General features: G+C 43.9%; 1 protein-coding gene across 1 annotated transcript in view; it reads right to left on the bottom strand.

The window, feature by feature from the left end:
- LOC138562115 (thioredoxin domain-containing protein 12-like) overlaps positions 1-21173 on the bottom strand; it is a 632036-nt gene that overhangs the window by 256846 nt on the left and 354017 nt on the right. The window contains exon 4 of the mRNA XM_069642768.1: positions 946-1019. Coding sequence (XP_069498869.1) covers positions 946-1019 — 74 coding nt within the window. The remainder of the gene's footprint in view (positions 1-945; positions 1020-21173) is intronic.

Here is a 21173-nt window from a genome sequence, read left to right as displayed (position 1 = left end):
GATTAGAGACAGGGGCTTAACATTATGCCTCCAAAACATAATTCTTACTGTTAGGCCATGCCATTTGCATCTGAAACCTACATGCACATTGCCAGCACTATTCGGGCTTACTACTTATGCTAAAGTTAAGATCAGAGTCCTTTGGAAATCAGACCTCAGTTTAAATGCTCAAATTAGAGAAAGTAAAAAAAAAAAAAATTTAAAAAAAAGATGTCGTTTTGAAGCTCCACCAATTACAGCTGGTCATACCCAGCGTCCCGACAACTACATAATAAAGCAGTGGGCTCTCTTATTAACACCAGTCCAGACCATGAAAACTCATAGGTAGTCAGGTAGCCGGCATGTCAAATACAATGTTTACAGAGTATGCACAACGGTGTTCGACTTAAATGTGGCATCAAGTAACTTCTCTAGTGTTTCTCTACACTGGTCTCAAGAGACTTCTGAAGTGTTTCTCTACACTGGTCATCAGTTAATGGTAAAATTATGTTTAGTGGGATCTGCCTTTCACAACGTTATTCAGCCCTTGAACTATGAAATTCCATGCCCAGAGAGATCAATTGTCCCACTAGCCTGCTCTCATTCCTGCAGTTTGTCAACTAATCCTCTCTATGCCCATTGATTTAGTATGTTTCTATGCCTTTCCCTGCCAAGAAGTAATTTACTTGTGCAGTGTTGAAATTCAAACCAAAATCCTCCATTGCTCTTCCCTGGGCCCTCCAGAAAAACAAAGCATTTTGCACAGAAATTACATAAATTGGGTAAAAACAAACACTGGAACATGACAGTATATCACTGTGGAGACAACAGGCCTAAGTATGCCGCATTTAAAACAGATTGTCTGGACATATATATCATGGCTCGCTCACAGAGATTCAAATCTACGGACCTTCACCAAACATATGTAAAGACACTGCTGGTTGCCTACGTGGCTTAGACTCTTACCTCTATGTTCACCATGTCAAAGTTGTGCGCTAGTTCAGAGATGTCCTGTGATTCTGCAAACTTTGGTTTCAACGCTAGGAAGAAAATTAAAAAGAACAGGTGTGAAATACCAACATTACACTTATTCACCAAATTAAAATTAATTGATAGACCTTGTAGTGCACAAATTACTTAACTCCGGTAAAGTTCTTTCTGGTGGAGTTCATACCACAAACTCATTTAAGATATATTCTTGATGCATCAGATCTCTGAAACCTTTTTTCGACAGCAGGGAGTGTCGTGCAATATCGGCATCAAGATCCCTCGGTGCACTCCTTCCCTGAGGCCAGACTGGACCATCAGTATAAATGCCTTGCACCATGACCAGTTTCATGGGCTGGTCACTAGTCTCCTGTTTTTGTGGCTTTCTCACTGGGTGCGCCAAGGCTCTGTCCTTGGCCCATTACTGTTCTCTCTTGATAACATCTCTGTTGCTTCTATTATCTCTTCTTTTGACTTTTTATCTTTACGCTGACTACTCCCAGATTCTCCAGTCTTTATTCCTTCTCAGACTACTCAACTCTGTCCGTTTGCTCTCTATCCAATGATGGATGTCTAACTGCTACTGCAACTCAATCCCAAAACTGGGGTTATTTTCTTTCCTGCTTCTACGATCCCCCGCCCCCTTACTCTTCTTTCATTTCTCCCTTCTGCTCTTCCCATTTCCACTTTGACTCCTAATCTGAGCGTTTGCTTCAACTCTTCCCTTTGTTTAGCTTCCTATATCCCTACCACTTCTCGGTCCTACCGCTTTCAAATCTTCAATATCCCTGAGGCTCATCGGCTTCTTACGTTTGATGCTTATAAGCTTATTTCTTCTTTAGTCTCCCTCATCTGATTTATTACTCCAGCCTTCTTATCAGTGTACCGGCCTGTCAGCTTGCCCCTATTTGATTAATCCATCACTTCTCAGTTCGTGTTTTGTGTGGGCTTTTCCCTCTGACTCAATTTCTTTAGATGTATTTTCTCTCCAGGGATTATCTTTTGAATCCCACCTTTTTATTTTTTCTCTGAATAGTCTTTAAATGTCTTCACATACTAGCGACTCCTTATCTCGCTTTATTCTCGTAATAGTGTTTTGTGAAGATATGCAGCCGAATGACAAACATTTTTTTTGAAGGCCAAAATAATGGACATTGCTCTGGTCGACTGTGCTCTAAAGGCCTCGGCTAGTTCCTTTACTGCAATGGAGTAGCATGCAGAGCTGTAAGACATTGATAACGTCTGTTTTGTTAAAGCTGTGCCTAGCCTAGGACCAGTGTAGCCTATGAAAAGTTGGTTCTGAAATCACTTGTTCTAGAGATGTAGAAACTTAGCACTTCCTTTGCTTCTAGTCTGTGTAACCTTTCCTCCTCTTTGGATGGATGAGGCAGAAGTTAGAACACTTGCACATACATTTTCTTTATACCGACGAAACTCAGTCTACTTTTGGAAGAAAGGTGGGGCTGTACTCTTCCTGAGGGGCCGAGGCTAGATTGAAATCCCCTGCTAACCCAACTTGACCCTCTGCAAAGCTTTCTAAATGGGTCAATCGCTATTGTAGGAAGCCATCCTGCCCTATATTGGGTGCATAGGCAGACACTAGACTATAAGGAGATTGAGCTATGCAAGCTATTACCATCATGAACCAACCCTCCGGGTCAACAAACGGTTTCCCACTTTGGGCCTGTAAGGTGTTCTTAAAGGCTATAAGGACCCCTCCCCTTTTCCCCAGTGTATTTGCCTGTAGCACATGGGAATAGGTTTTCAGCTTAATCTCTTTCTTTCTAATGTGTTTCCTGTAAGAACACCCGTCAATACCCTCCCTCTTCAAATATGGCTCTAGCTTCTTCCTTTAAACCTGTGAATTCATCCCCTTGCATAATATGTAATACGGTGGTCAGTCATTTTTTAGAATGCAATAATTTAGAAAGTCAAAATGTCGATTTTTATTTTTAGAAAACAATAATGTCGAAAACCAATAATGTCGAATTTTTTCTACATTTTTTCGAATTTTTAGAAAAAAAAAAAATATATATATATATAATTAAAATGTGTTGAGTATGAGGGGTGAGAGGGTGGTGGGGGGTGGGGGGGGTGGCCAGGGGTGTTGGGTGAGGGGGGTTGTGGGGGACCCCCCCTAGTAAATGATACTCTGATACTCTTCTTGTTTATGTATTTATTGATAGTGCTAATTGACATAAATAAATATATATATAATTAAAATGTGTTGAGTATGATGGGTGAGAGGGTGGTGGGGGGGGTGTGGGGGGTGGCCGGGGGGTGTTGGGTGAGGGGGGATGGGGGGACCCCCCCTAGTAAATGATACTCTTCTTGTTTATGTATTTATTGATAGTGCTAATTGACATAAATAAATATATATATAATTAAAATGTGTTGAGTATGAGGGGTGAGAGGGTGGTGTGGGGGTGGGGGGGTTTCCGGGGGGTGTTGGGTGAGGGGGGTTGTGGGGGGACCCCCCCAGTAAATGATACTCTTCTTGTTTATGTATTTATTGATAGTGCTAATTGACATTTTTTTTCAACATTTTTTTTTCTAAAAATTGACTCTTTTCATTATATGTATAGGTTTTCGACATTATTGTTTTCTACTTTTTTTTTCTACATTTTTGTAAGTCGACATTTTTTTTTCTACATTATGACTATAAACCATGTAATACACTTGAATGCTAGGCTCAAATATTGTGCGCTTACTGTTCCAGCCCCCTGATATATGAAGCAAAGAGCCCAAAGATCCTCTGAAAGCCAACCCACCACCCCAACATAAACACCCCCCCTCCTGCAACCCACCCATCAAACCTCCCCAACGACCCGGATCGGTTCATAGCCCCTACTGAGCTTGAAGATTCAATTTCTCCAACAATGACCCCGTTCCAACCCAGAGCCAATGAAATCAAAAGGGTGACCTACCTCCCTCCCTTGCAATCCAAATGACCAACTCACCAACAGCCCAGCCGAAATTTGGCCTGCCAGGCCTCACAGCCAATAGTGTCTTCCTACAAGAAAAACACAATCAAAACACCCCTTCACAACGCCACCTTTTCTTTATGGCTGTATCGTCAGCGCTCCAACCGCAATCCATGAAAACTCCCCTTAATGCACTGCTACCCTGGCCCCTGTATGGCCACACCATATTTTAGGGGATATCCCACCCGTCTCTGCACATCCACAAGTATCAGTATCGTTCCTCTTCCATCTGTGCGGCTCCACTCCCATGACTTTTTAGTCATACTCGGTGGTTGAAGGGCTGAGGCTGCTGCAACCCCCTCCTCCGATCTGTAGCAAGGACAGACCTTCCTCCACCGTGGTAATGCGCCTCTGCTTGCCCTCCCATGTGAAAAAGCCAAATGGCAAGGTCTACTTGTACCAGACACTCTTCTGAGGCAGATTCTCTCGCTACTGTGACCATTTTCCTCTTTTTCAGTAGTGCGTACTGCCCCAAATCTTGAAAGGAGGACATCCGCACCATTAATAGAAACGTGCCCGGCAGACCGAGACGCCCGCAGGATCTGTTCTGACAGTAGGATGTAAGTGCTGCTAAGACATCTGTCGGATGGGCCACCAGTTCCATTCTCTTCGGCCCCACTCTGTGGATGCAGTCAATGTCAATTTCGTCCTCCGATAGGTCTGATATCAATTCCGCAAAACAGAGTTGAACTGTGTGCTTCAAATCTTTATCTAGAACTGATTCAGGGACCCCTCGTAGACGGATGCTGGACCTACGGTATCTGTGCTCTAAATCCTTGCATTGAATGTCTAGATTATGCGCTAGATTTGAAAGATGTTCTTGAGTCTCATCTGCCTGTCCTGAGTCTTCTGCTTTCTCCTGCAGCACACGCTCAGCAGCATCAATTTGTTCCTCAGGTTTGCCAAGCTCCACTTTGTGTTCCCTCGTCGATTGCTAATGTGATTTAGTCTGGGACTGGTTTGCATGCTGTTAGGGAGAATTCTCTTCTATGGCTAATTTCCCTTACCTATAGAGTCCCCCAGCAGCTTTGCTGGACTTGAAGGGATTATTTTTTTCTCCTGCTAAGAGTGAGACCCTTTTTTCCCACTCTTAGGCAGATTGCTGATGTGTGTCGTAGGCTATTTCTGTGTGCTTATGGTCTATGGGGTTTTTCTCACCCTCATAGGTATCATCTTTTTACATGTGTGTTAAACAGCACCCTCAGTGCAGTGACACAGAGGTGTCGTAGCGAGCCCCAAACATAGACTCCATACCCTGGGACTGACTACTGTCTCCCAAGGCATGTTACTAGTCAATAGTTATGAACAAAACCAGTACAAACCATCTTACTATAGAAGTACTGGGAAGCGTTAATAGTTTTTCCCTGGTGTTCATTTTCGCGGGGGTACCGTACAGTCCCTCTCTCCAAAGTTTCTGGCTGCTGGCAGTGGTTATTACCGTAAATATTCAACCGCAAATATTTTCCTATGCGATTTTCCCATTGTTCGAGGCTACCACTTTTACTGACAGCCTCTAACATACCGCCGGTTTACTTTAATATTAACCTTACTCCGGTAGGTTTTTATTGCCAGATCTTTGATAATATTTCTTTCTGGTGTCTTTCTCTTGAATCCTAACCCAGGTCGGGATCCTTTGTCCGTCCTTTTGGCGGGCTTCTGCACAGAAGCCCTCCTCTAGGCGCCACTGAGTCTGGGGTAGACAGGATGTGTGGGAGGGGGAATAGGAACCCTGGACAGGGTTACCTAGGCAACCCAAGTCGCACTCTGCCCTAATAGGTCGGGGGGGGTTGCCACCAGGATAGCTACCCCACTGTGTGAGTGACAGCTAGGCTGTATGAATGGTGGTTTTACTGCATAAAAGCAGGGACCTGTGGACTGGAAGACAGAAGTCGCCACTGGACCTATGAAATCCAAAGAGGAGAGAAGCCAAAGACATCTGCAACGACTGAACCACCGGTGAAGCCCCACTGCAGATCCTCACCACTTTTCTCCAACGACAAGAGAAGATCTTCACCTGCAAGAGTCTTCTTCCCTTGAGCTGGTGGGACCAACCAGTTCGCCAATTGCCTTCCAGGACCTGCCGTGGTCGAATCACCAGTGCCAAGCACTAGGAGACCAGATAGCCAGGCACCCGTCCACCACGACCGCGATTTAAAGGAGCATACCTTTTATTTCGTTTTGGCAGCACTGCGGCTGGTTTCATCTCTGGGCAGTGCAGTAACTCGAACCTTCCTCCACGACGAGAGCCTCTCTTCCTCTGCTGGATCTCTCAAACTGCAGGAACTACCGCCACTGCAGGAGCCTCTTCCACTTTAAAGGTACATTGTTCCGCCAGGCCTCCCGTTTTGCTGGGTACTGCTAAAGGTGTTTTAAATCCTTTACTTACCTTCCGGGTTGGCCGCCCCTATCGTCTAACATGGTGTTTTCGAATCTGCAACCGCCTTTTTCAATCGTTAAACAAAGACCTGACTGCAGCTACTACTAGAACATTTTGAACCTAGACACCTTGCCTTGTACCATTGACTCTGGCACAGGCCTCTTGACTCTAGTTAAATCTGTTATAACTGCCTTCTCTAGATTGTGCCTCACTAAGAAATGTGTTGGTGCACCTAAACTCTTATAACCACCTTTCCTTCCCCTTTCTATATTGTTGAAGTGCCATTTTGCTCGGTTTTCACCAAAGTATTGCTAATGCTAAAGTACTGCCTTGCCTAACTTGTTCACAATCCGATTGGGAAGTGTTGCTGGTGTGTTTAGGAGTCTAACCCTGTATAACTTGACCTTTCCCTCCCTCTGAAGAAATTGATAGAGTGCCATTTCTGCTTGGTTTACACTGTGCCGTTTTGCTCAGTTTTCACTCTTGCTCAAACTTGCTTACAATTTACATAGGGAGTTGTGTGTTGAATTTTTGATACAAAGCTTTGGTCAGTGTTTCCTTGTTCCATAGTCGTGTAGTCCTACTGTATAAACCCTGAATACTGCTCATCTCCCTCTTGAGATAGGTCTGACTGCAGCCACAGCTACCAACTAAATCTGTGTGGTACAGACTGATACCAAAGGGGATTTATTGCATATACCTGTAGTCTTAATCTTCTGTAGTGCTCCCTAAGGGAACTGCACAGGATTCTACCTAACACATGCCTATGGGTGTCTTTGGTCCCGGGCCGCAACATGAGCTGGTCGGCGAGCACCAAGTCAGTAAATGGAAAGCTTAGTCAGGTCCGCTGTGCAGGCACCACTGTCCAGAGGCAAGGCACAGTCGGGATGCGGGAGACCGCGTGAAGACACTGCTGCCACGCCACTGCGTTCCCAGGTCACCAGGAAAATAGTCCAAAGCTACACTACCGGCCCAACCTTATCTCCCAGGCCAAAGAAAATGGGGCGGTTACCCCACACCTCCGGCCCAGCTCCTCAGCCAGCCAGTGCCGCAGCACACAGCCTCCAGCTACACTTTTCCAGTAAGGACCATCAGGCCCACACAGGGTCAACGGTCTTACCTCCGATGTCTGCCTCCACTGCGCACACCAACCTGTTGGGGGTAGAACTCAAGATCTGCTCCAGAACCTGCTGCAAAAGCGCCCAGGCAGCAGGGCGCACACTTCACTCCAGCGCTGATATCCAGCTGATATTGCACAACATTGTTGTAAGAGTCGCTAGAAATACCATTTTATTTCTACCAGGTGGGCACCAGTATTTGAGTAGCACGAAGTACTTTCAATGCAATGATTTTTTTAGTATAATTTCTGGACTGCACGACTGGGTGGAGCGTTGGAGTAAGCAAGATGTATTTTTGGATGACAGCATAACCTACAGTCATTTTTTATATTGCTATGTTATTTTAAAAGCGAAGTTGAACCTATAGTTGCGCTACCCGGGCACCGGACACTCACCTGATCCCAGCCGTGAGGAGAGGCTGCTCCTGAGTGCATCCCCCAACAGGAGGCCTTTATAATGTGTGGCTGATGCGTCCAACTCGGCCCAGGCTTTTCTAGCCAACACAGTCTTCTGCTGAGTCGCAGACGACCGGGGCCAGCCTTCATTATGTCAGCCGATTGCTTAGGAAGATGCAGCACACCCACTGACTGACATCCTTTGGGCCGCCCAGCTTGCCCGTACTGGCTACCCCAGCGAATCCTTGCAGCTTCCGCCAGGAGTCGCAGAGGGAGTATAACATCAATGCCGCCTCCCCTCAGTTACACGGCAGTGCGGCTTCACTCGGCACAATCCAGCCATATGCAGGGTTTTCGTGGTATCCTGTCTGAGGCCTGGCTAGCAGAGCGCACTGGCTCACGTCCACCTCTTGCGAGTCGAAATCTTTTCCTCTAAAGGTGTAGTGTACTCCAAGCATAAACTTATCTTTACAGAATACCGCGGATGGAGTCTTGTAAAACAGGCCAACTCTAAATGTGCAGTAATCCTTACCAAAAATATAGTTTTCCATGGAAGGTTATTGAATGGACACAAATGCATCCTCTGAAAAGGAGCTCCCGCAAGGTAAGTCTGAGTTCCTTTTTATGCATGCTCAGCATGCTTCTCGAACCATTGCAATTATGTAATTATTCTGGCATACTTTCAATTACACAACGTTTCTAACCAAAATGTTGACTCCGAAACATTCCGGTTTTAAAAGATGTGTGGCTTATGATGCAAAAATGTTGTTCAATGATCCTCAAAGAAGGCACCAAGAATGAAGTTGCTGCTTGTGGTTCGTTCCAATCTGATACCAAAAGCCTTAAAAGGTTGTCCATTCTAGAAGAGTGTGTGTGTGTGTGAGGGAGAGATTGTGGCTTTGTGTGTGTTTGTTTAGAGAGTGTGTGTGTGTGGAGAGAGAGAGTGTATGTGTGTGTGTATAGAGAGAGAGAGTGTGTGTGTGTGTGTGTGTGTGTGTGTGTGTGTGTGTGTGTGTGTAATTTGTGGTGCAACTGTGTGTGGTGTGTGTGTGTGGGAATGTTTGTGAAGGGGGAGTGTGAGGGGCAGGCAGTACATGTAACTGGTTGCACGCATGTGAGTGTATGTGTGTGTGTATAGAGAGAGTGTGTGTGTGTGTGTGTGTGTGTGTGTGTGTGTGTGTGTGTGTGTGTGTGTGGAATTTCTGGTGCAACTGTGTGTGGTGTGTGTGTGTGTGTGTGAGAGGGAGAGATTGTGACTGTGTGTGTGTGTGTGTTTAGAGAGAGTGTGTGTGTGTGTAGAGAGAGAGTGTATGTGTGTGTGTGTATAGAGAGAGTGTGTGTGTGTGTGTGTGTGTGTGTGTGTGTGTGTGTGTGTGTGTGTGTGTGGGAATGTTTGTGAAGGGGGAGTGTGAGGGGCAGGCAGTACATGTAACTGGTTGCACGCATGTGAGTGTGAGAATGTGGTGTGGGAATGAGTGTATGCCTGGGGAGAAAGGAGGCAGTGGGGAGGTGGCGGGGGCAAGGAGTAAAGTAGGGCTCAGGGACAAGCCTGAGCGCGAAAAGGGTGAACGAAAAGTCAGACGCTGTTTTGCTGTTGTGCTGGGGAGCTGGGCTGCAGCTGCACCCGACTCTGGGATAAAGGAGCCTGCCGAACATTCAGATGGAGAACGGTAAGCCCTTGTGTATATTTCAACCTCAACAACAACCAGGGTGAGCGGGAGACTGCAGGAGTTAACTCCTTTGATCCCACCTCCCTGAAAGAACAGACTAGACTGAAATAAAATCAGTACAAGATTCACCTCGCTTACAGCATTGTACTACAGAGACTTGGCACGTTAATGGTGTCCTTGTATTGAACTGTCAGATTGTGGGGCAGTGTGGGATAGAGTAGTGGCTTGTCAAAAACCTTAGACCTTAGACAAGCACACATCGTGAAAATCTCACTGTGGGTAGTTTGTTCTTGACCCCCGCTCAGGGCACACTTCCAAACCCCTAAAAGGGTTTTTTATTGAGATATCGACAATGAAACTGCGCAGTACGAAAGAAATGGAGGGAGAAGGGGATGGGTCATATTTAAGTGAGAACCATGGAACAGACACATCCACTAGTCCACAAACTTTGGAAAACATATATCCAAATACCCCTCAGCAAATCCAGGTTCAAATACATGCAGAAGAAATACCTGAAATACTGGCGGACAGTCACAGAGAGAAAAATCCAAGTAATATACTAACAATAAGTGGAAACGCGGACTAGAATACACAGTAACAACAAAAAGAATCCAACAAAAAATAGAAAATCATTTTGGTAAAAAACGGCACAAAATCCATAGTGACGCTGAAGGAGAATCACTTATTTTATGGGAAAATCCAAGGCGACCTCAAACACCGTCCTCAAGTACAGAAATTCTCTCATCACCAGCAAAATTGGGGAATGGTATCGCCATATCAAATGGGGAGGAAGGTGAAGTATCACAAACACACCCAAGTATTCGGTTTCCTGAAAATATAAATCAGAACTCAGAAGAGCGGAGAGATTCAGCCCAATGCAAAGAATCTAAGGAAAAAACCTTACATAACACTGAAACACTAAAAGCATTAAATTTTGCTCTTAACTCATTAGTATCAGTCTTTAAAATGCTCAAAATGGAGGTGCAGTCACAAAATGGCACACTCCTGGAAGTGACAAAAGAGGTGGCATTATGTGATTCGTCTTTGGTTGAGCTAGCGGCTGCAATCAACACTAATATGACCTTACCGCTTCGAGACCTCAATCTGGAAGTGGTAAAACAAGGACTTGATATTTCCTCTATACAGCAAAATCTGAAGAAAAAAAATGTAATGGAAGAACAAAATAACAAGCTACTGGGAGAAGTTCTCCTTTTTTTTTTTAAAGGAAATCCGACGTCGGGTCTAACAGAGGGAAAAGAAGAAAACATTCAGGAGTATTCACTTGATGACACGCCACTTTCAGATTCTGTGCTGGAGGAATTCAGAAGGCTAGCCAATGTAGTAGAAGGGAGAAATGGAAACCATTGAGGCGATGTCAATGACTCATTCAGAAATGATTACTGGGAAACAAACGGAGACAGTCTCAGATTGGCAGCATCCCTGCGTCCAGACCTCGAGAAGCAGGAGAAACATGAGAAAACCCCTAGAAGGAAGGGAGAGGTCAAAGACAGCACAGTCCAAAACAAAGAAGAATCGAAAGAAGGGGGTGAAAAACAACAAAAGTATCAAAAATGCAGCAGAAAAGGTAACTTGTCAGCCAAGCCCAAAAACGTCTGGAAACGTCGAGGTAACAGAAAACATAGTATGTAACTCTCAAGACTCAAATAGATCCTTGGGGAAGAACACAAAAACTAAAGAGAAGAGAACTCAGAAAAAAACTAAAGAGTATATCGAAAAGGTCAGAATAGGCAACTGTGAGAAGCCAGAAGAAACTGTTGCAATCACAAAAGTAAGCATCGGCCTCGAAACCGACGCCAAACTAGGAGCGAGTGACAAGTTAAGAACCAATACAGAGGAGAACATTCCTAAAAGCCAAACAAGCACAGAAGATATACAAACTACGAAAATATCAAAAGGAGTTCCTCAAAAGAACACTGCAACAAAAGCAAAAAAGTGGGCACCGATCTTTTTACAAAAAGATCCACAATCCTCGAAAAAGAGTCACAGTTCTAGTGATGCTCCGGCAGTACACAGCGACTCCAGTATAAAAATAGCCCTAATCTTCGCAATAACAAGTCAGAAGACCAGCAAAAAAGCTTTGGTTCCTTCAAAAACCCTGATCACTGATAATTCTGAACTCTGCAAAATTAATAGCAACAAAAGCAGATAATGTTCAAAATGATGAAGGGAAGTCGGTTAAATTAAACAAGCAAGGTAGTCAAGATGTCATTCACTTGGCAACACAGACATCATCAAAAGTCTTTGAAAACTCGAGTCAAAGTAGTCTCAAAGATTACACTATTCAAAGAGTTTGGATGAGACTGCGCTCCAACATTGGGCACCACAAATCGCTGAGTCGCTCAGTGATATTGGGCATAACAAAGAAAGTAAAAAACCTACACTCTTTTTCATCAGAAGACATTGAAAGTGTCAAATTTCCGATGTCACAGGACCCCTTTTTGGTTGAACTAGTACTTAAATCGGTAAATACAAAAAATGCTATGTTGAAAGAGTCCAGGGAGTTTGAGTCTTACGGGCTAGAAGTCTCATGTAATGATTCAGAAAATAGTACCATTGCTAACCATTGTAACTCAGATCACTCAAAGCCATATGGGAGGGAAAACGTCAAACGAGCTGAAACCAAAAACAGGGGCGGGGGCGGGAGTAGAGAGGCGGAATTAAGTCTACAGGATAACACTCTTACGCTCCTTCCGGAGATACTCTCTCAAGTGTTGCAGAAGCTAGGGTTAGGTACGCAGTAACTTTAGAAAGGAGTATTTAAATGTGTTTAGCTGGAACTCGCGGGCCTCCAGTACTATAATGGCAAAAGAAATGCGAGCACATTTGTTTAACCAGGAAGATGTTGTCTTATTACAAGAAACCTGGTTAGTGAACCCATTATACATTGAAGGGTACACGGTATTATGCCTGCCGGCATCACAAAAAGCACAAGGGAGACCATCAGGAGGTTTGCTTATATCTCTAAAAAATCAAACATTTAAAAACATAGCCCCAGTTTGGAAAAACACACTAGGTATTCAAGCATGCAGAGCAGAAATACATCAAAAAGGACAACCCTCAATTTGGGTATTGATAAAAATCTATTGGAACCCAGCCAGTTCAAAGCTAGACACATTTTTAGAAAATCTGGGCCTCCTACTGGAAGCAGTTAAATTGGATTCGGTCTGTAGTAATATAATGTTGGCCGGAGACTTTAACACAAATTGCTTGCATTCACAAAGTAATAACTTAAAACATTCGGCAGCTGGGAAGCTAAGAAGGGGAAAAATGTGGCTGTATTTCATGGAACACTGGGACCTCAAAATGGTAAATAGCTCAACGGGGGGAGACCAAGGAACACATACAACATGGCATAGAGGGAAATCGGCTTCCACTTTAGATTATATTTTTGTTTCCCAGAGACTGTACGCATTACCCTCACTTCTTATCTTAAACCAAGATGGGGGCAGTGACCACAGTAGATTGGAGCTATCATTCTATAACATTCTTGGACTAATATCAGATGGAGAAAATCAGAAGTTGGAGGTAAAAAAAGGCAAAATCAGGATTGTGAAATACAAAAGCGGAGGTCTAAAACTCAACGAGCGGTTAAAAAAGATTCCAGAGTACCTCTAGAAATCAGAATGTGACCCACCGAGATTTACCAAATTTCTCTGAACCACTTTAGCACCTAGAGATTTAGTAGGGAGAGCGAAACAAAAACATCTCCTCGCTTTTGATGAAGTAACTCAGAGGAAAAAAAGAGAGCACAGGAAAGCCCTGCGAGAAATCTAGAGAGCAGGTTATCCAGTAGAGTTATATGAAGCAGAAATAAAGAGAGAGAAAGCCAACTATAGATCTTGGTCATTCCTACAAAAGGAAGCTAGGATGCAAAAAGACGGGGAGTATGTACTCAAAACCCTAAGAGAAAATAACACCAAAAGTTTCTGGGAAACATTAAATCAATTTTAGGGGGGAACAGGTAACTCTCTCTGTAACCTAGTCTCTGAAGAAGGCTGGGTTGAATATTTAACAGAGACCTACAAGAGCCATAGTACTTGTAATTTTGTGATAAACCCAGATATACCATGGCAACTTAACTTTGAAGAGAAGGACATTTGTGAAATCATAACAAACTCTTCAACCTCTAAAGCATCAGGATTGAATAGCCTGTTCTACCAAATACTCAAAAATGACCCGGAATTATGGTCAAAACTATTGTCTGGTCTTTTCAGGGAAATCCTTAGGAAACGGGCAGTTCCAATTTCTTGGAAAACAGAGTTGGTTATACCCTTCTTTAAAAACGGGGATCGTCGAGCAGCAGCAAATTATAGACCAATAGCTCTGCTCGACATTGAAAGTAAAATATTCATGAAACTTCTCTTAAATCATGTTTCAAAATTGGTAGAAGAGTTTGATATCTTATCACGTTTCCAAACAGGGTTCCGAAAGGGACTGTCGACATCAGTAAATGGTCTGATCCAAAACATGCTGAATGAACAGACAGGGAAAAGAAATCGCTCCCACTGTATGGAGCTTGGATCGATTTATCTAAAGCTTTCGATCAAGTGGAAAGAGCATTACTCTGGCAAAAATTGCGAGGGTGCGGTATGCCGGAAACACTATTGTCTATACTGGTGGAAATACATAGAGACACAAACCTAAGAGTTCGTCTGGATGGAATGGGCCACCTCTCAAAACTAATAAAAGTAAACAGGGGGGTTAGACAAGGGTGCTTAGGAGCGCCCCTCTTTTCTAATCTGTTTTTGGCAGACATGGGTCCTTTTTTGGAATCGTCTGCGTTGGCCAGCCCCATCTTAAATGGGAGAAAGATCTGTTGGCTGGCCTACGCAGACGACATAGTATTTCTTGATAGAACACCAATCGGTCTTCAATGTCTGCTCACGAGATTGAATGAGTATGTTGGGATAAACAGACTAACAATTAATCCTGCCAAATCTAATATTCTCATCTTTAAACATCCCCTGACAAAAGCTAAGCATATTAGCTGGAAACTGGAAGGTGAAAATATTAAAGTTGTAGAAACTGTAAAATATCTGGGTTATAATGTACATGCCTATTCAGCCTTATACAAGGCAGAAACCGAGAACATGAATTGTAAATTTTCCATTCTTCCATTATTTAGGTATTAGCTAGCTAAAGTAGTCCCAGTCATATTATATGGACTGGAAGCTAGATCGGGTCTCTGGTCAGTAAACTGGTAAATCTTTGAAGGACGGCTGTGGAAAAAAGTCCTGGGACTTCCAAGTTGTACACCTATTGGAAGTCTGAGATTCGAGCTAGGCTTAAAATCTTTGAAATGCATGGCGGATTGGAAACTGATCTCTCTGTTTCGAGAGATAATCAAAGGTAGAGAGACTACCCTCTATGGTGACCTTAGGTGTCAAAGGTTGGGGGGCAAATCAGCAATTCTGTCAGTACTGGGTGAAAAAGTAATGAAAGCTCTCACAAAAATTGGCCTCGACGAGGAAACTCTGGTCTCAAACCCGCTTCAAATTTTAAATAAACTGAAGCTTTTAGACTGGATTGAAACAGTAGAGAAGGTCAGATTGGTCCCAGTTCCAAATCCATTCTTGAGGGGGGAAAAAGAACTTGGGTGCCTCTCGAGCTATTTAATGAAATTCCCTAATAGGAAATTGCACTCAAACTTCCGCAGAATGAGGCTAAACTTGGTCCATTGCGGGGAGGTTTTGGAAAAGCGTAATCAAAGGGACAAGGCAAAAAAACTGTTCGATTTGCATAAACCCAGCCAAACAAACATTAAGGCATTTACTAATGGACTGTGAAGGATTATGGAAACATCGGTCAAGACTTTTCAGGAACTTTGTGCGTCGAGATGAGGACATTATTTCAGACTTTTTGTGGGATAGACTCATCTCTGGTACCAATGCCGCACTATCATCGGCTGCAGTCCAGGTGCTAATCAACTGTGAAGTTAATATTTAAACTAAACGTTCTCGATACAACAGTTCTTCACTAATGTTGATCTTTTAGAAGCACGACGAGAATACAAAGATCAACAGTGTAAATGCCTTAATAAGTAGCTGGGACAAACAAAATTAGGACGAAATGCACGAAATTAGAAATTTAAATTGAATTTGCATATACACAAAAATGTTTATTATCTGTTTGTGTTTCTTTTCTTTTGTAAAGGTTAATTGAGTCAGAAACAAATACATTTTAAAAAAGTAGGGCTCAGGGGTGAAAACCCCTAAATTCGTTATTTCGGCTTTTTGAGGGCCGCACAAAAGTTCCTGGAGAATCTGCAATTTATTAATACAATCTGTGAGATTTATGTTCATTAAGAAAACACATCAGCTGTGGTCAGTTTTAAGTGTGGCTATGTCCATGTTTCACAGGGTGCCCTGAGAAACTGGTCATCCAAACAAAGACTTATGTAGATTTCCTCTGTGTAAATGTGCAGCAACATGCGCAAGTCACTTTTTGAAAATTGTTTGGCTGGTCAAAGGCTGACAAAGCAAAAGATAACTAAATGTTAGCAGTTAACCAAGAACTACAGTAATGGTCTGCGACATGGGTAAACGGGTATATGGAAATACACGTTCCGCAGTAGATTACAGCAAAGCACGGTGTGGCTGATCATAAGGACGAGGACTCCTGCAAAACATTTCAAATACATCTTTATTACAGAAAAGGAAAATGCCCACGTGTCCCTACTTCTATGGGGTTTTCCGTACCTAAGAAAACTAGCTAAGGCGCTGGTCAATCCTCAGTGAATGTCTTCTACTACTTTTGTAACATCTAAAAAGAGGAGAATGACTCCCTTCACCTGCGTTTTGCCTTGAGCAAACCTTTGTTCTATAGCGGATTTATAGTCTCTTGGAACTTCTTTGATGAGTTCATACAGTTCTGTCAAGAATTCCTCGGACCTTGGTTTGTCACATTGGAATTTCTTTGACTATTGATATATTCTCCATTGGGTTTCTTTTGCTTAACACTCCTCTTATTTTGTTACAAAACTTTCTTCTTTTCCCAGGATACGGTATCTAACCTTTCAGATTTTCTCTTAAAGGTCTTCCGTCTTATACAGTTCACACCCTTTACTCTGCATTATCTCTCCCTTTGAACATATATATCAGTTTATTCTTCGCATCCAAATTTTCTCTTTTAATCTCCCATTTCTTACAGGCGTTCTCTTTACTTGGGCTGTGACGATTATGAATGCTCTCATAGGGATTCTCATTTCCTTCTCTTTCTCTCACTTTTATCGTCTCTTTATTTTAACTGAGACTAGTGTGAACATTCTTCGAATGATTCTCCTTCACTGCCCTCGTTGGTCTCCCGCTTTCCCCGTTAACCTACAACCACGGCAAACACATCACCGGGCCTTCTCTTCAGTCGGATCTGACTCCCACCTCTTATCTACCTGCCCGACTTAGTTTTCTCCTTCAGTTTCTCGTTTTTCAATTATGACGGCTTTCCGGTATCCCATATACCGGGACGTCACGCTGAGTCATCCACGTTGTGGTCATGGTGTTGTTGTAGGGACCTCCGTCCAACCGCAGTTTCTTTGTGGTCACGCCACCACTTGTAGCTTCTCTCCCTACCCAGCTTCTCAGATGCGCTGCATCCAGCTCTCCAGCTTCAGTTCGCCAGAAGGATTGAACTTTGCGGGTCTCTAGGAGTTCTCTGTTTCTTCCCATTTTCAATTATGATATAGCCGTGGGGCTTCCCCAGGCTTGTTTCAGTCTCTCTCTTTGCTTGCTACAGCTTCTCATTACTATGCTCATTTCTCTTCGTCCAAGTTAAATGGTCTTTCATTTAAAGGGATAGTCCGAGTTTCTGTTTTGCAATAACACATTGTTAGTCAAAGTTTGTATGCAGTAACCTTAGGGTGCACTACAACAACTCTGACCACAGGTAACGGGAAACCCCAACCTTTGGTATGAACCTGTGCTACACAGTTGGGTAGCGTGTTGAGCAGCCAGGCTTATCTCAAGAGGGGTCAATGTGAGCTGTATGGGAGTTACATAGAGATTCACAGTGACAAGTATTCAAATAAACCCTTAGACACAAGGTTTCTTGAATAAACAATTATTAATTTATCAGTCAGTTAGAGTACGCCTTCTTCAGAAGGGAGCAATATAAAAGTAACACTCAAATACACTTCAAAACACACTCTCTTAATATTCTAAAATCAGTGAAGACCCTTTTGGGTTGGCCCACAGACACAACCTACACCCTCAGGTTGACTTCAATAGCTAGGGTGCTGGGGACATTAATATCTTACGTTTGAATTTAGAATACTGTTAGAAGTTGGTAAAAGGGAAAGGTTATTAGAACAAACAAGAGACCACAAATATTCTTAAGCAGGCAAATACTTTTGGATCCCCACAGCAGAGTCATTCAGCATAACAGGCTAGCCCAAAGTCAATGGGCAAAAGTCTTATATAGGATGACGCACCTTTGGTAGGTAAGTAGAAAAGTCTTTGCACAATGTTTTCGAAGTCTTTGAAGAAAAGAAGAATCAAATGTAGGGCCACAAGCTGATTAGATTTGTGAGTAGTACAAGATGCAAGTAACTCTACAATAAGAGGTAGGTTCTCTCAGACTTTACAGTACCTTTGTATTAAAGTAAAAGTGCAGTAGATGACTTCTGTTACTGTGCAGCTCTGCAGATATCACTGATCCTGGGCCTCAGTCGTGGGGACAAGAGGGCGGACTTCTGGGGACACCTGCACTGCAATGGGACGGTCACCGCTCGCAACCGGCAATCTTTCCAACAAGTGGCACTTCAGTGTTTCAGCTCCTCGCGACTACCGCAAATAGCAACACTGCGGTTCCTGGATGACGAGATGGACTTTCCTTGCTTCTGGGGTCTTGAGGGGGCTCAGGCTCGGTCAGTCCTGCTTCCTGGGAGTCCGGGGATCTTCCTGGAGCTCTTGGCCAACTCAAAAGCACTGCACACAATCTGGTGTTCCTCCTCCTGGCTATTCGGTTTCCAGCAGCAACTCTGTGGAAATTCAACCAGCTCTGAGAAGGATGTCCAGGTGGCTTAACGTTGGAGTTGATTGGTCCCACCAACTCAAGGGGAGAAGTCGTCCTATACAAATTTGGAGTTTCAGCACAGCAGCAGGGCTTCACCGGGCAAATCAACGGTCCAGGAGTTGCAGCAGGCGTCCTCTTTAAGTTCTTCTTCGGTTCCTTCGTCCAGTGGTCGACTCTGCCTTCCAAGCCAAAAGCCTCACCTTTCATTCTGTTCTCTCCCATTCATTCCAGCCTAGATGTCGGTCACCCAGCAGGGTGGCTGTCCTTGCCGGACAGTCAGCCGGCCAATCACAACAGAGTGCATTTGGGTCTCCTAGGAGACTAAGCACAGGGAGTTTTGGGTACCTCCCTCACTTCCTGCCTACCCCAAACACCCTGGAGCCAGAGGCGAGCTTCACTCGTGAATCCCGCCAAAGGCAAAGCAAAGAAATGGGACCAAACCTGGTTTGGCGCTCAGAGTAAATCTCAAGAAGGACCTTTCCACAATGAAATGGCGTAAAAAGAAGACCGGGGCCATTTTGATAAAAATTGCAACCTTGGGTGCTTTACCGTAGCTGCAAACGCAGCCCGCAGTAAATGCACACCACAGTAATTAAAACAAAACCACTGCCAGCAGCCATTCAGTGAGGAAAGGGTAACATAAAAATTTTACACGAGAAGTTAGACAAAGGGGGATACTAGGTAACCCCTCCAGCACCCTATTGTAAGGTAGTGTGTGCTGGGTCTAGAAAGTTACAAACGGAACTAAAGTCAATTTCCCTTTACTGCTCTGGGAAACAGCAGTTTATCCCATAGAAGGTATTTAAACCTTTGGGAAATCTGAAAGACTTCCCCTGTGCCACTGCACTGAAGGTGCTGTGTGACACAATGTAAAGATGATGCCTATGGAGTTTGTCAGACTCCACACACAAAAGAAACACAAAGTCCCGAAATCACATTAAAATACATGAGAGAGTGGGGAAAAGAGTCTCACTCTCTCCAGGTTAAAAAAATCAAGTCCTCAAAATCCAGCAAAATTGCTGGGAGTCTCTAAGGTGGAGGGAGTTAGCACATTTTTGAGAATTCTTCCGAACACACAGCCTTGCTCTTTCCTCATATAAACCTTGATAGAATATGTCTGAAGAAGTAACAGAGGAGGGATCTTTAGCGAGTTCCTCAAAGGAACGTGAATCCGTGTTGCCACAGGGGGAGTCTCTCCCGAGGGTGTCACAACCCTCGCCCAAAACCCCCTCTGGCAAATCCATTGGCCAGGTGGAGCCAGGACTCGGGCCTCTAGAGCCTGGCATCCTCTTCAAAAGCCCTCATGGGGCCAGTCCTGGCGCCTATGGCACCAGGCTCATACACCATGAAAAACAATGTGCTTGGGAACTACTTTATTGTATTGTCAGCCATCATGGAGGCATCCACATAGCTTGGTTCCTAAGAGCCAAGCTATGCGGTCTAGTGTTTTGGGTGTGATAGCCTAGGGACTACTTTACCTGGACTACTTTGTTGGGGCTATTTAAACCACACCCGAGCAAGACAACACGCTTCGCGTTACTTTGCAGCTTGCAACGTGACGCTCACCATGTCCTGCTATTCCCTCGAACCTCGGAGAAGCAGAACCTGCAAGGAGACAAAAGGAACATCATTAGCAACAGCATCTTACCTGCAGTCTTCATCTTTTTTTTTTTTTCAAATTGAATTTTATTGTGTTTTTACATCAAAAGTGAACAGTCGGGTGAATGCATAACTGTGCAAACTTGGTTACATCACATTATCATCGCGATCTACTTCAATAGCAAACCGATAATAACAGACATGTCCACTCTCGATGGATGTATAGTGCGAACCCCCACGCACCCCCCCATGTCCAATCTCTGACGACTTCCGGATATCAGCGTTAACTGTAATTGTCTTAAGTGGCAGTGTGACGTTGATCTCTGTCGGTGTCATAGATTCTATGCGAAGGTTGTGACAGGGATGGCTATTAAGCAGTTCGTAGACCTCTATTCAGTTTACGGATATGGGCCGTTGAGTGGTGTTATGATTATGGCTGTGAGTCGGTAGTGACCGTACTTGTAATATATATTGTTCAGTGAAGTCCATCCAGGCTTCCTCCTGCCGGGCGGCCTTGTCATGGAGGGCCGCGGTTATTTTCTCCATTGTGTATATATTTATATATATTGTCAGGTAGGCGCGGGGACTTCCATTTGATGACTAGGGCAGCTCTTGCCGCCAACAGGAGGGGAGATATCAATCCTTTTACGCGTACCACTCTGTCTTCTTCTTCTTCAAGGCCAAATAGGATTAGGAGAGGGGATAGGACTCTTTCTATGCCATCTAAATGCTTAATCCACCCCAGGACCTCTTGCCAATAGATGCGCACTTTGGGGCACTTCCACCACATATGCCAGTAATCAGCGTCCATGTCGCAGTGTCTCCAGCATTTTGGGCTAGATGTTTGGAACATTTTCGAGAGTCTGCAAGGATCATACTGCCAGCGATGGAGCAGTTTCAGGGCATGTAATTTGTATTGGGTGGCGATTGATACTTTGGCTGGTGTTTCGCAGATTTTGTCCCAGGTCTGTTGTTCAAATTCTCTGTTAAAGTCCTTTTCCCATCGCTCTTTGAGGCAAAGACTTGGAGTTTGA

The sequence above is a fragment of the Ambystoma mexicanum genome, chromosome 1q (assembly GCF_040938575.1).
Source record: "Ambystoma mexicanum isolate Mex_15411 chromosome 1q, UKY_AmexF1_1, whole genome shotgun sequence".
Taxonomy (NCBI): Eukaryota; Metazoa; Chordata; class Amphibia; order Caudata; family Ambystomatidae; genus Ambystoma; species Ambystoma mexicanum.
This window is presented reverse-complemented; position numbering and strand designations above follow the sequence as displayed.